Source organism: Cyphomyrmex costatus, unplaced genomic scaffold (assembly GCF_001594065.2).
Source record: "Cyphomyrmex costatus isolate MS0001 unplaced genomic scaffold, Ccosl1.0 scaffold726, whole genome shotgun sequence".
NCBI lineage: Eukaryota > Metazoa > Arthropoda > Insecta > Hymenoptera > Formicidae > Cyphomyrmex > Cyphomyrmex costatus.
In genome coordinates this window covers 88,875-105,345 of record NW_017280296.1, presented here as the reverse complement: position 1 = coordinate 105,345, position 16,471 = coordinate 88,875, and the positions used below count along the sequence as shown (strand labels likewise).

Here is a 16,471-nt window from a genome sequence, read left to right as displayed (position 1 = left end):
TTGTCTCGATTACTTATATATAAGCTGCTGTACAAAAGGGTAATCTTGAACAGTTACTTTTGCCTCGTTGACAGCAAATAAAAAAATCTACTCGACCTATTGACTTGGTGTAAATTGCATTTTGTTCAGAAAACTTACCTCTATAGCAGGACGTAGGGAAATCACAAAATTGCAAAATAAAAAAAAGAATTCATATGTCCGCCATTTTGTTACTTTTTGCAATTTTGTAATTTCCCTACGTCCTGCTATAGAGGTAAGTTTTCTGAACAAATATAAGTAGTCGAGACAAAAAATTTTTTTTACGTACCTCAGAATTGATACAATAAAGACGCCATAAAACAAAATTACCTGACTTTATTATATTTTTAAAAAAAATTCCCAAAGAACCACCGATTTTTCAGGCCTTCACACTGTCCATATCCCTTAATACATGAATTATTCTGTCTACCTTCTTATCAGATAAACATTATAATATCACATTTCCGCAAAATAATCTGTAATGTATCCAGCGGTGTATAATATGAAACTGTCACATATATAATAGAAAAACAGGAAGGAATAGAATGTAATTCCAACGCTGCTTGCCAAATCTTTATTCTGAGTAATAGAGTTAATTCACAGACCATGAGTAATCATAGTCAATTCTTATCAACGATATACATACATACATGTCGTAAGTTTTTATTTAAAACAGTTTTAAGTAATGTCTTAAAATGTTAATACGTCTCTGTGATTGATTTATGACATCTTATACTTAAAACGGTCTTAAAATACGTACCGACTTCTGGTTCATAACTTAACTTTCTTATTCATAGTAAAGTTTTGGAACGCAACCAAGGAGAAATTTCTCGAGGGAGTGAACTAAATCTAAAATGTCGGAAGTGGATACTTTTCAGTACAAAGAGAATAATTTAAAAACAGGTATTATATTAATTTAAACAGTTTATGCGACGAAGCGTATAAAAAACAGCTTTGCTGAAAAATATTATTATTCTCGTTTTTGCTTCATTATACACACTAACTAAAAAATTTAATAAATCTTAATATATATTTTATTTTATAGTCATACTATAACTAAATAATATTAATTTAATTGACAGTAAATAAATATTTATTCAGTCAAAAATAATAAATCAAATTAATGGATCTTGTGTGAAATAAATTTAATATACATTTATATATATACTTTCAATAAATATTTAGTTAGTACTATTTAAATAAATATTTATTAAAATTTAATATTTTTTCATTGAAAAATTAATTATTTACAGATTTTAATAGGTCATTCAACATTATCAAGATCGATGTAATAAGGGAAGTGCCCAAAGTGATAATTGCGAATTGATACAAAATATCGTTGAAAAGGTTCTCGCCGAGTAGAGTTCAACTGTGTAATATTTCGCTTAAATGGCGCGTCTAGAGGGCGTTATGTGTAGTAGAAGTTAAACAAAGCTTATCTAATGATAATAAGAATTTGACTTTAAATTGAGTTTCTAGTGTCATACGTGGAGTTTAAAGGGTTAAAAGATAAACTTTTCTTTTGAAAAACCCATTTGCCAGATTTGTAATCGAAATGCTACATGCATCAAATGTGTTCATGTGATTTCTACAGTAGATATCTCTTTGTTACGATTGTTTTTTCGTTATTATTACTATTAGTCTTTTTGCTTTTCCTTTTCTTCTCTTCGCTCTTATTTTGATTTCGGAAATGAAACGAAAACCGCGATTTATATTTTATTAATGAGTTCACTGAAATTTTTTTGTCCACAATGTGAAAGCGAATAATTTCATATTTTACATGAAACTTTATCTATACGAGTCTTTTTATCGCTAGTAATGAATCCAGAGTCGAAGTTTTTAAATTTAAAATAGAGCATCCAATATAGCATCTAAAAAACATATAGAAAATAAAAAATTAAAAATAAAAAAATATAAAGTAAAAGTAAATAAAAAAAAATGAAAACAGAAAATAGAAAAATGTTTCTATTCAAGCGAAATATTGCATAGTTGAACTCTACTCGGCGAGGACCTTTCCAACGATATATATTTTGTATCAATTCGCAATTATCAATATGGACACTTCCCTTGTAAGACAGCTTAAAAAATCGTTAGTCAATTTAACTCGTAATATTACTGCGGTAATTTAGTAGTGCTGCGTTTCAAGTCTGAAAAGATTTCGGCGCGCAATCAATAATCTACATACGTAGTACATAAAATATTCACACACAATTATAGATATCAGAAGCACCCGAGATCCAGTTTAGACCGCTACGGGATGTTTCTCATTGGTTTGAATTCTCTCGGTTCAATAAGATTTGGTATGGTTAATATATTTCTTTTTAATGTCATATTTAGAATCGTATTTAAAAAGTAGAGACGTTTTGCATAATTATACAATAAATAACATAAAAGCGATAGCTTTTACTGAATATTTTGAGCTCATTTACAGATTTATACTTCCGAATCCGTTACTACAGTTTTTTTCTTGTACACTATATGTATCGGCTTGAAGATACAGGATATACCAAAGTGAATTAAAATATTATAGCCAGGAAACGCTTGAAAAACAATTATAAAAGTATTTACCATGTTTCGGATCAGTAGTTTTTGAGATATATATAAAATCGCCAAGGAGACTATTATAAATTTAAAATATATCATAACGCATTCATATCGTTATCTCGTTATAATTAAACAAAATGATAACATGTAACTAAATATTCAAGTAATTCAAAGACGACGTTAATTTAATATACATTAATACGGAGCTAGAAACTTCGTTTCTTGTAAAACTAATTAGGTATAGATTATAGCTAAACGGCAGCCTGCCATAAATCACACATCGATGGCAGTAAATACACATTTTGAATCTTTGTATCTCAAAAACTACTACTTGAAATAAAAAATAACAAATATTTTTAAAACTTATTTTTTCAGGAACTTTTGTTGTAATATTTTAATTCGCGAATTTTAGAGCAGTCTATAAAAGTTAATAATATTCTTGTATAACCTCTGTTAAAATAGTTCAAAAATAGCTAGCTTTTAATCTTTATTAGCTTTTTATGAACTAATAAAAAATTTCTTTATATTAATACAGTGAGTCAAAAAAGTATTTGCATACTCGATTTTTTTGCAATAACTTTGTTCAAAGGAAGTAATATATTAATATTAATTATGTGCCTGTAGATAGTGTATGGAGATGATGTTAGAAAATTCTCTATTATACGGCATAACAAAATAATGCAAAAAATTGAAAATTTTCATGCACAAAAAGTATTTGCACACGTGTGATCGTCTTAGTAAATGTAAGATTATTCGCTTCAAAGACACTACCGAGATCTATAACGTAAAGAGAGTTTGTTTACAGACTGCTTCTAGCTTATCCACGAAGTTAGTCGATGTTCACACTTTATAGAGAAAGTATGGCTCGTAAAAATAGTGAGATATCTACATCCGCGCGATAGATTTATTATGTTACGTAAAAGTGGTCAAAGTTATAGACAAATCGGTAAAACGATGAGATTACATTTCTCAACAGTGCGATACATCGTTAAAAAATATGAAGAAATTAAAGTACTGAGATCAGGACGGCCAAAGATACTTACGACTAGAGAACGGTGCGATATTATAAGACAAGCATCGAAAACTCCTTCCGTAAGTGCTCAGAGTTTATTTGCAGGTATTGCTTCAATGTCAGGGAGGAATGTGTGTGCTCAAACTATCAGAAATGTTTTGCACTCGGCTCAACTTTACGGTAGATTGGCAAGAAAGAAACCTTACATAAGTGACATAAATAGACAAAAGCGGTTGGAATTCGTCAAAACGTATTTGAATAAGCTGATAGAGTTTTGAAGAAATATTATAATATTTTCTCTGATGAAAGCAAGTTTAATATTTTTGATTCTGATTGGAAGGAAATATGTATGGAGGAAACCGAATACTGAGCTCCAACAGAAGAATCTACAGCCGACTGTCAAACACGGCGGTGGAAACGTCATGATATGGGGTTGCATGGCGTATAATGGTGTTAAAAATATAGCATTTATCAATTATATAATGAATGCAGAAAACTATATCGAGATGTTGCGAAGTAATTTATCAGAAAGTGCAATGAAACTGGATATACGTGAGGCTTATCAATTCCAGCAGGATAACGATCCTAAACACACCGCTAGGAAAACGAAAGAATGGTTACTGTATAATGTTCCGCGACAACTAATTATGCCTCCAAAGTCGCCAGACGTTAATCCCATTGAAAATTTGTGGCATCTGTTAAACTTACAAATAAGAAAACGAAAAATTTCTAATAAGAATGACTTGAAAAAAGCGGTTCTAAAAGAATGGTCTAAAATATCAACAGAAACTACAAAGAAATTGATAGAATCCATCCCAATAAGATTAAAAGCTATTATTGAAGCCAAAGGTATGCATACAAAATATTAATAACTGACTGAATGATTAAGAAACTGAATTATTATAAGTTTACCATCACAATCACACGTGTGCAAATACTTTTTGTGCATGAAAATTTTCATTTCTTATGCTATTTATTACTTTGTTATGCCGTATAATAGGGAATTCTCTAACAATGTATCATTTCCATATGTAATACACACTATCTACAGGCACAATTGGTATTAATATATTATTCCTTTGAACAAAATTATTGCAAAAAAATCGAGTGTGCAAATACTTTTTTGACCCACTGTATATTGTTGGTATAATAATTATCTATCTGTTCAAAAACACATCAAAGTTCACACTGCATCGAATACCGAATAAAATATTGCTCATTTTTTTGCTACATTTGTTACAAAAATTATTTGTTGCTTGTAGAAAAAGAACTAAAGCATAAATAAAAAATATCTAAAAAAACATTTCATTCCTCTACAATCATTGTTGCACTAAAATTATAAAATTATAAATATTACAAAATTTTAATAATTTAAAATATTCAAATTTATTTTCTAGAAAATTTTGTTATTTAATGTTGTGACGTTACTGTAGGAAATGAGAAATTTATACATTTATTTCGTTTCGCAAAAGAGTACCTTCTTAACTAAATACTTCCACGAGATTTTGATTTTCGCTATTATCCATACGATACATCTTTCTATTATTTTTCTCGAGAAAAAAGATTTGTTTCGAACCCTCACTTAAAGAAAAAAAATAAATAAATAAAAGAAAAAACGTAATCTACGCGTCATAAGGGATTCGAACTAATGTCCTGGATGTTTTCATTTTCAGTCACCGTTCCCCAGTCGCGTCGCGTTACATTTCTCCGTAACGGACAAATATCGCGGTGATGGTCCCACGAGATGCGCGGCGATGCGTACTTACAGGAAGAATCGGAGTGAGACGAGATAGGAGACAACGGAAAGGTCCACGGTGTTTCTTCTTGCGATTGTCTTGTTTATTCGCGACATCGGGGTGTATTAAGGCAACGTGTCGCACAACGTATCTCTGTAATTCACGATACACGGAAACAAATACGTGGGCGAGACCGTTAAAGGAGCGGCCCGGATAGAAAATTGCTACGAACTTCTCGTGCAGAGCGTGATGTATGAGCGACACGTTGAAATGAATTATTCATGCCGGGTAAAAAAATATCTGGGTGAAGTGAATCGATATTATCACGCCAAGGAGAACGTTTTCAAATATATCGTAATATGTCACATGTCATCTCACGATAATTATAAGTGATAACATATGACTAAACGTTCAAGTAATTCGTAAATAATACAAATCTGATGCGGTATTAATGAAGAGCTGATACAAACTGAGAATATTGTTTCTTGTAAAGTTGATTAAGTTACTGTCTTCAACATAGTTTTCCAACATTTTCCCGTAATGTAATAAACGGCAATTTCCACGATGCCAAGTTTTGTCGAAGATTAAAGGCCGTGTGCTTTGTAACGGTTATTGTCGTCTTAATTATCGTTTCCTTACAGATTATATTATGAGCCCACATTGGAACGATTGCCCTACGTACGAAGATGCGTACAAGAAGTCATTGGAGTCTCCGGAAGAATTTTGGGGCGAGATTGCCGGCTGTCTCGACTGGAGCAAACCATGGCATAAGGTCTTGGATAATTCCAACGAGCCATTCACGAAATGGTATCCCAAAAGAATCATTAAAAGAAATTACACCTCATAATCGTAATTCTGTCGAGATTATTAATTTTTGTTATTCCACCAAGGAATAATATATTTTTTTATTGTAAGGGCTTTCAAAAGAAAAAGAAACTTTACAAATCTTATTTCCATTATCTAAGATAACTGATCTACTTAAGTTTTGCAATTTTTTCTCATTTTTGCTATCCAAAATTCAAAATTAATGATTAAAAAAGGAAATATTTCTGAATATTAAAAAGATATGAGACATTTCCAAATGTGTACAAATCAGAAAATGTCTTCTATTAGATAATGTAGCAGTTTTTATTTTGCAATTTTGTAATAATGAACTTTTTCGTACAAAAAGCAAAAATAAGCTTAACAAAGTAGGCCCTAAAACTGACACGTGGCAATAAAGTCTTATTCTTTTTCTGTCAGATATGTTGCATTTTAATTTTATATAATATTTAAAATCATATTCTGAGAAAAATAAGAAAAAGAAAAATGTAAATAAAACATACTTAGAAAACTATAAATATGTAAAATGATCTAATCTTATCAATATATCTATTATATATGCGGAAAGTTACTTTTTAAAAATAACTAGTTACAGTTACTCGTTACCGAGTAAAAAATGTAACTAGTTACAGTTACAGTTATCGCTTTTTAAAAGTAACTCGTTACAGTTACCGTTACTTGAAAAATAACTTTTCGTTACTTTTCCGTTACTTTTTTAAAATCAATTTAAAAATGTACTTTTGCATTTTTTTTTATATGTAATACTGACAAATATACAGTTTAAAAAAAAAAAAAAACAATGTAGAATGACTCAAATAATAAATTAAATAAAAGTAAAATGAGAAGGGTTACGAGCCAAAAATGAAACAGTTTATTTCCGATAAGAACGACGATGACAATGTAATTAAATGTATAAATATATATTAGAACAATACAAAGATAAAAACAAACGACGTTTCGACACTTATTGTCATCGTCTTTTAAACTGTTTCGCTTTTGGGTTCATAACCCTTCTCATTTTACTATTATTTAATTTACTTTTTAATTTTTTTTAAACACAATTTTGTAATTCTAAAACCTGTAAAATATGCAGCAAACTGAAATATTTGTATGTCCTATGTATTACATAGAAGATAGAAGTGTAAAATAATTACTGAATCATAACGGCCGAATGTCTAAGGGCTTTCAAGTCATATTGATAAGCGCTAAATAGCATGTATCCAATCGAACCGTGTTCAATCGTGTGCAAAGTAACGACAAAAGTAACTGTAAATTTCGTTACCGTTACCCAAAAAATGTAACTCGTTACCGTTACAGTTACCAAAAAAAGAAAGTAACACAGTTACCAGTAAAGTTACCAAAAAAGTAACTTGTAACTGTAACTTCGTTACAAGTAACGAGTTACTTCCATTCCCTGTATATATGTATATCTATTGTTTAAACATTATGTAATTTGCAAAAGAAAATCGTGAAAATTTTATTTTCACCATATGGAAGTGATTATCGGAATGCAGCCTAAAATATAAATAATGTAGAAATACCGGTTTTAGTCACCTTAAACATTTTACCATCTTGAAATGTTTCGGATTCAGACAATTATTACTACAAAGACCTTTCACTTATATATTTTTCAATTAGAAGGATATAATTTCATTTTCCTTATCTTATAAAAACGGTGAAATAATTCTGAGAAAATAAAAAACGGTCAATAAAATAATTATAAGAGCATTTCACCGGTTTTGGCTTTCTACTGCTTAACTTTAAATGTTGCTAAAACAGACGAAGCCTCGACAAATCACTGTTTGGTATTGTCATTGATCATATGTAGACACGAAAAATCCCTGAAAATATTTGCCAAAACCGGTACGCCTATCCTACAAAATATATTTCAATTATTTAAATAAAATATTTCTTTAGTGAAAAAAATAACGCGATTTATTAAATAAAAATAATAGGAAACTAAAATAAATAAATAATGACAAGCTAAATTCATTAATGTTACTATAAAAATGTAACAACGTTATTATTACTGCAAAAGATAACAAAAATAATGGCGTTACGATTAAGTAAAGTATTACTTCCTAACTCTGCATTTGAATGTAGAACATTATAGATGCATTATGCAAGGTTTACAGAAAGCTTCTCTCTCTCACTTGTGAAACAGTTATAATAAAATAAAATCTTTCTAATTGGATATTTCGTGACTGCGAAACGGCTACAGAAAGCTGCTTCTTTTCCCTCAGGTTTGTCGGCGGTGAACTGAACGCTTGTTACAACGCGGTAGATCGTCACGTACATGCCGGATATGGGGAAAAAACAGCCCTTATCCACGATAGTCCTCAAACATCGTCAATACGCAAAGTGACGTACAACGAGCTCTTGGAAAAGACGTCCGTGCTGGCGGGCGCGTTGGCGGATCTAGGAGTACGCAAAGGGGACAGGGTGATTATATACATGCCGTTGATCCCCGAGACTATAATCGCAATTCTTGCCACTGCCAGACTCGGAGCAATTCACTCGGTGGTCTTTGGAGGTAATAACAAGGTGATGGTAATCACGCCCGCTACGTAAATTAAATTCTCACAAATTCTTCATCCTAAAATTTCATAACTTTCCCCTGATTTCCAGATAAAATTTCATAATTTTCCCTGACACTTTCAATAATATTTTTGATTTTTTTTTGTATTTTTGAAAACTCATTTGAAAACTGTTGAATATTTTGTTGAGAGAGCAATTTAATATAATGTAAATTATTATTAATTTAATTATTGAGAGATGTTGCTAACATTGCTTACATTTAATTGTTAAGTTGGTAGTATTCCAAAACTGCGTAAATATAATGTCGCATATCAAACTTTGCTAAAGCCAAGAATTTTAATTTTCTAATAAATTTTGCAAAGTTCTTTGACTTTTCTCTGATTTTAGCAGCTCTGACTTCTAAAATATATCGCAACCGAGGTGTTTTTCGTATAGATCACGTAAAAATAGAATCAATAATAAAATGTACACCAAGTACAAAATTGACTACAATTAAAATTCGCATATTTAAGTTATCTTTTTTACATACACATATTTTTTTATCTATTTCATTATTTAAAAGACTTTTTGTTTGAAAAGTAGATAAACCTATCCTTCAGATGTCTTTTAAACTGTCAAGTCGCTTTTATAGCGATATAGGACTGCAATCGCATAGCGAAAATATTCCTAGTATTATAAACATTTATATAAATTCGATTACAATGCGATTATACTTGTAAATATACATTTAATTTCAGGCTTCGCAGCAAACGAATTGGCATTTAGAATAGATCATGCCAGGCCGAAAGTCGTTATCGCTGCAAGTTGCGGCCTCGAACCGTCCAAAGTGATTAAGTATGTGTTTTCATTTAAAATACTTCGAGATTTATCAAAATTGCGCTTTTAGCTTTTCACATTAAATTTTTAGAGAATTATCTAAAAATAATGTTAAATCTATATTGATATTAATATTTAATAATGTTAATATTCAGTTTATACATTAAGTGTAACACAATTACTTTTTTAATTAATTTACTTCTCCAAGACTCCTCCAAGTCTGCCAAATCTCTTTTAAACGTTCCTATTTAAGACTTTGGATCTTCGTTCAGTCTTTTTACATTCTTTCTTTAACTCGAAATACACTTGAAAAAAATAGATTGCGGATGGTTCAGCAAAAGTTATAGCTTTCTGAGCGAGTTTAACATTTATAAGAAGATTCGATGGTTTAACAAAAAAAATTATGTCTGCAAGCAATTATCAATATGCTAATTCAGCTAATTCTCTGCTGAATTATGAACAATGAAAATTGTTAAAGTAACACAAAATTCTTTTAATTGCAGCAACAAAAATATCACTATCTTAGCTAGCACTTCGTTAAAAATTTGTATTAATATACACTGGATTGATATTCATAGAAAGTTATATTTACTATATTATTAGAGCTTTTTGCTGTGCTATTACAACAAATATTGCTAATTTTATTTAGCTGTATAATTTTACTATTTTAATACAAAAAACTGATTGTCCATAGTGTCCGTATATCACAGATGTAAAATTGCTAAATCAGTAAAGTTTAATTGTTCTAATAAATCTTTTTTTCTGTGTGCAGGTATACAACTATGCTAAATGGCGCCATGGATTTGATCGTTGTACCGAAGCCGAAGTGCATCGTATTTCAAAGAAGAAATGTGTGGGAGGCTCCGTTACTTGAGTCACAGATCGACTGGGATGATATCATGAAGCGATCAAAACCTCATCCGTGTGTAATGGTCGAAGCTAACGATCCACTGTATATATTGTATACATCAGGAACTACAGGTAAGTCATACACATCTAATATTATAGAGGGACCTAGGGACGCTTCTGAAAATGAAGCAAGGGATTTTTCTCATATAATTTTCTCCCTTTGATTTCCTACTCTTCAGAAAAATAACTCTCTTTCATTCTCGGAATTATCTCTCTCGCCTTCTTAGTTTTATAATAAATTAACTTTCTTTGATGAAACATCAAAATTATATCTCTGTTACGCAATCATGAAAACTATTTTTGATATTAGGACAACCAAAGGGGATTTTAAGGCCGATCGGCAGTCATTTGGTGTCACTCTGCTGGTCCATACAAGTAGTTTATGGAATAAACAAAAACTCTGTTTGGTGGGTGGCCTCCGACATGGGATGGGTTGTCGGGCATTCCTACATTTGCTATGGTCCTCTCGTTAAAGGCGCGACGAGCGTCATGTACGAAGGAAAACCCGACAGAACACCGGATGCTGGTCAATATTTCAGGTTTGAATATCTTTTTATTGTATCATTTTGATTATAGGAAATATAAGGAAGCGTTTTCTAATAAGAGGAAAACAATATCTCTAAAATAAAAGTTTTATTAATCAACTTTTGTTGAAAAAAAAAAATCGTCGCTTAAAAAGTCTATAAATATTTTTTATGCCAACTGAAAAATCAGTTTTGTGACAACCTAAGAAAGTTAACAAATACATATTAGTCGTAACTTTTTTAATTGCACGCTGTTTTTCTTTCTTATATAATAATTTTAATTCTCTTCAAGAAATCTAAAAACGATATTCACAATCTGTTTTTATTTTAAGGCCGTTTTAAGTAATGTCTTAAGTTGTTAATATGGCTCTGTTTTATGACATCTTAAGTCGGTCTTAATTGTAAGATCCGACCATAAATATCCTACATCTTCTAGAACGATTCCTTTGCAGTTTGTACGCAAATGAAATACTAGTACGTGTCTGACTTATTTCGTTTATTACTACTTATACGGATTATCTTGCTTTCATAAGATGTCACATCACCAACGTGATATAGTTAACAACGTTAATAGTTAAAAAAGTTAATAGTTTACTTCGTCTTTAAAGAAGCTTTCTCTTTTTTTCTAGACTCATTGAGCAACATAACGTAAACGCAATATTCTGCGTGCCTACTGCTCTACGAGTTATAAGACGAGCGGATCCGGAAACGCTTTTGGGAAAAAAGTATTCGTTAAATTCGTAAGTTTTAAATTCATCAATTGATTAAATCCTCTGATCATGATATTTGATTATTTTAAACTATAATATAATATATAACAAAAAAAGATATAAAGTATCGCAATCACTATCTTTTTCAGAATAATTTTATATAATATATCTGAACGCGTTATTTATATTAAAACATACTTCGTTTTGTATGCATTATGGAAAGAAAGAATAATTTTGTTGAAATATCTAAGAATTAAATCTGAAAACTTTGTTAGATTATTAAAATAAAGATCATGAAGGACGCTTAATACTGCAAAAAGTTGTGATATTCGAGTAACTAATGCGAACGTCCTACATAATTATTTTGATTCTAACAAAATTATTTTCAGATTTGTTTTTAGCTAAACTTTTTGGTATTTTAGCAAAATCGTATGTTCTTTTCGTTATACCATAATTAAATAAATTCGTTTAAAAATAAATTGGAAAGACAACCAAGTAAACACACCAATTAAAAGTAACATAGCATCAATGTTATAATTTCTCACTCAACAATGTAACTATTACGTAACACATGTACTCGTAGATATTATATTACATTTATTGATTTATATTGACGAGGACAACTTTCAAGTCACGTTTAAAATCATTTATATTGACGAACGCGTGAAATTATTATATAATGTAACGTGTCACTTTTAATATTTTATTGGAAAATAAATTTCTTATATAATCAACTTTTCTTTCAGCTTAAAAACAATATTCGTGGCCGGCGAGTTTTGCGATTACGAAACGAAAGCCTGGGCAGAAAAAACGTTCAAAGTACCCATCTTGAATCACTGGTGGCAATCGGAGACCGGACACCCTATCACGGCGCTGTGCTTAGGATACGGTCATTACGCTAATTTGCCCAAATTCAGTACGGGACTTCCTATACCCGGATATGAAAGTGAGTTTTTTTCGATCATTTTCAGGAATGCTTTCGAGGGTTTTTTTTTAAATTATAATTCTATTTTATGTTTGATCATTTCTCTGTCTAAATGTTTCACACTAAATCATTCGGTCATTCCTATGCAAAAATCACTTACAAATTCATCGTCGACAGTACATATCTTGCGCGAAGACGGGAGTAAAGCGCCGCAACACGAACCCGGACGTATCGCGATAAAGTTACCGCTGCCACCTGGATTCATGTTGACTCTTTATCAGGCATCCGATAGGTTCAAGCAAGTATACTTCTCGAAATTTCCGGTAAGTAAATGTACGCACATTATCGTGTGCAAATTATGTGAATGATGTTATGGAGCAAATATTTATTTCGTATACATGTACACGCACGTAAGTCTATTCCCCTTTCCCCAAGGAATACACAAAGGTCAATAAAAAATTTAAATGACCTTATTCTTAATATTAATAAGCGGTCAAATTAACAAGAATCATTATTTTGGTTTTCACGACGAAAATTAAGTCATTTTGATTTTCTTTTGACTTGGTGTATTAACTTGATGTTCTTTGGGTATGTCTGTCTGTTTACTCTTTTTTTACCCCATTCTATTCTTCATTGAAACTTAAGCGGCTCTTAGACGATCAATAATACTGCACAATTATTTTATATAATATTAATTGATGAAAAAAACACTCACAATATACAGCTTTCAGTTGATATTGTGCAATAATTTTGATCATCTAGGAACCGCTTTAACTATAGCAAAATCGATGAAGATACTTTTGCCAAAAAAGAGATCAACTCCAGATTCGCCGGAGGATCTTATTGTTAAAATCAAACTCAGAGATTTTTTTTAATTATTTCTATCACAAGATTACATCCCGTTAAAATCAAGTTTAGGGGATATTTATTTCGCTCACAAGGTGAGATCTCGACGATCTTGCAGGGTTACTACGACACGATGGACGTGGGGTACATCGACGAGTTCGGCTATGTTTATGTCACAGCGAGGGACGACGATATTATAAATGTAGCAGGCCATAGAATATCTACGTCTGCGTTAGAGGATATTATTTTAGCTCATGCCGACGTGGTGGATGCTGCAGTTGTCGGTGTACCCGATCATACGAAGGGGGAAGTACCGCTGTGCCTCTACGTTAGACGAGAAGGTACGTTCGTAATGCATTTAGAAGAAATTCGGAAAAAGCACTATTATTTTGACATTAACGTTCAGCAAATTTTACGTACTGTATAAATACATAGACAAAATAATTTCACTGAAGTATATAAAAATCAAGTCAAGTACAGCGAGCTATGAGTAATAATTATGTTAGACCACCTAAATAATTATATTGGGCTATGATTATGTTTAATTGTAGGAGAAAGGAGAGAATTATGAAATATATTTATGAAATAACTAAACATTCATGTGACATAACTAACTATTTGAATAATTTGAGTTATTTTAATAAAGTAATATCAATTATACAAGTAATAATTCTTTGAATATATATATATATATATACAATAAATGTGATTTACAAAAAACTAAAAAGGGAAAAAAGTTATGAAATAGAAAGAAGCATATGAAATATTATTAACTAATATTTTTATCAATTTTATATAACTTTAAACTTTGAATACATAAATACATTTTGTTATTAAATTTTAGTTCAATTATATCATTTGAAAGTCACATTCTGAGTTGGACTGAAATTATAAAACTAATATCAATATATATTCTTTACGTATTTCTCGAAATTACGTAAAGAATATATACACTTATAAAATTATACGCTACCTGCGCAACTGAAATGCAGCTTTTATAACATAGTGTAACGATCAATAGCCATATTACTGTAAAAAAGTTAGTTTGATGCCTCCAGCACTGCTGCAAGACATCATAGTATTCCATAATCTTCTTTCTTTTATATAACAGGCCTTCTACAATAAGCCATTATCTAAAGTTTTAAGTATTAAGTCATAAGAAATTGACCACTCACAGTCGATTATTCTTCTCACATTCGATTGTGATTGGTAAATTTCTTATGATTTAACACTTAAAACTTAAGTAATGGCTTATTGTAGAAGGCCCATAATATATAATTATTTAGATGATCTAACATAATTATATTCATATTTTTAGATCTGTATTTAGCTAAATGTTTATATATATAGATAAATACTTAAAACAATTTTTCTGTAATAAATTTCGATATTTAATATTATTTATTTACTATGAGTAAATAAATGTTTGCTATTAAAATAAATATTTATTAAAATGCAGTGCATTTTTCTCAATGCAAGAAATATAATCGCGATAGAATTGAATTTATAATAGGAGTAACAAAAGGATTATTCTTCTTCAGACGCGATAAGCAACGAGGAAGAGATAAATCAAGAATTAGTTCGACGGGTGAGGAAGATGTTGGGACCGATCGCGTCTTTTCGCACCGCCGCCGCCATTACAGCGCTACCCAGAACGCGATCGGGGAAAATAATCCGGAAAGCGATCGCTACGTTGGCGCGATCGAAGCAAGTCAAGGTGAGAATGTACAAATTACACGACATAGATATATGCACTTCCCACGTGCTGAATAGAATCAATTCGAAATTCAAATGTGTCGCAAATTCGACGTAAAGGTCATTTGTCATCCCGCCAAACGCAAAAATAATGGCAGCTCAGCAGAGAAAGTAATTCTACAACTGTTGTAAAATTCTTCAATTGCTTTATGCATTTATATTACTTTTACAATGTAATATCAGCCGAATGTCAAATAGCCTTACACTTACCGCTGTTTCTCCTCTCGCCATCGCCAACTTGAAATCTTAACTTTCCAGCTTCCAAGCACGATCGAGGATCCAACAGTATTCCGCGAGATCAAGGAGGTGCTCCAGAAGCTTGGCTACGCGAAACTAGCCCCGGATCCGCAATGATCGCCTTTCGAGTCAACGAGTCCTTCGCGCGCGAAAAATATGAGAGAAAATGGAAAAAAAAGTAGACAAAATTTCCCGGAAAACAATGACATCACAATTCAAACGCGGCACTTCGACGATCTGTCTCTCTCCGATTGCAGGGTGTCCAACATTGCCGTGATCGAAACTGGACAAGCGTGAACGTGGGAGAGCGCGCGAGCGCGAGAGAGAGAATCGATAAATATGGTTTTTTTCACTTGCATTTCTTAGCGCATTTTCCGCACTTGCAACAAAATTGACGTATATAAAAAATTCGCGTATGTACGCGGACAATAAAACAGAACACATGTTTGTTGAGAGGAAAAAATGCAATGTAATAAAAAAAAAAAGGATAAGATCATCACACACCTTGAAGTTGTTCGTACTCGATATCGATCAATGATCGCTCCAGTAGTTAAGGAAGCGGGAATGTACAAAAATCATCGAACAATTTGAACAAGTAAAACTTTCATTTTTGCGCCAAATGCGAGGAGTCTGTATCCAATGTATTCGCAAATATCCCATAATATATATATATGTAGAAAATATTCTCTTAAAAAAAGAGAGAAAAATTATAGAAGTACATTAAATTAGTGCATCTTTCTTGAATCTATTCGTTACCGAACAATTTTAATGAGGAGTTTAGAAAGAGGTAGAACACAAGTGAAAATTATTCTAAAAAATATTCCAGACGAGATAAACACGCGCAGGGCGTGGGACGCATTTGTGCGCCTTGAATATTTGCAAATTCCATTAATTGATCTATTTCAATTGTTCATAGTTTGAAAAAAAAAAAAATATATATATATATATAGGAGATCCATCATATTGTAGAGATGTACAGTGACGTACATCCACGTCCCTATTAAAATTATCAGGGCACACTTTTTTGCAAATTTGTTTTTAATGACAATATAATAAGAAACAGTATAATAATAATTGTA

General features: G+C 31.3%; 1 protein-coding gene across 1 annotated transcript in view; it reads left to right on the top strand.

The window, feature by feature from the left end:
- Positions 1-16,449, top strand: part of LOC108780720 (acyl-CoA synthetase short-chain family member 3, mitochondrial) — a 28,510-nt gene extending 12,061 nt beyond the window's left edge. Inside the window, exons 2-12 of the mRNA XM_018548514.1 lie at positions 5,952-6,117; positions 8,376-8,665; positions 9,408-9,504; positions 10,259-10,467; positions 10,706-10,934; positions 11,549-11,659; positions 12,376-12,575; positions 12,732-12,877; positions 13,519-13,741; positions 14,942-15,117; positions 15,414-16,449. Coding sequence (XP_018404016.1) covers positions 5,952-6,117; positions 8,376-8,665; positions 9,408-9,504; positions 10,259-10,467; positions 10,706-10,934; positions 11,549-11,659; positions 12,376-12,575; positions 12,732-12,877; positions 13,519-13,741; positions 14,942-15,117; positions 15,414-15,509 — 1,943 coding nt within the window. The 3' untranslated portion in view covers positions 15,510-16,449. The remainder of the gene's footprint in view (positions 1-5,951; positions 6,118-8,375; positions 8,666-9,407; positions 9,505-10,258; positions 10,468-10,705; positions 10,935-11,548; positions 11,660-12,375; positions 12,576-12,731; positions 12,878-13,518; positions 13,742-14,941; positions 15,118-15,413) is intronic.
- Positions 16,450-16,471: the final 22 nt, after the last annotated feature.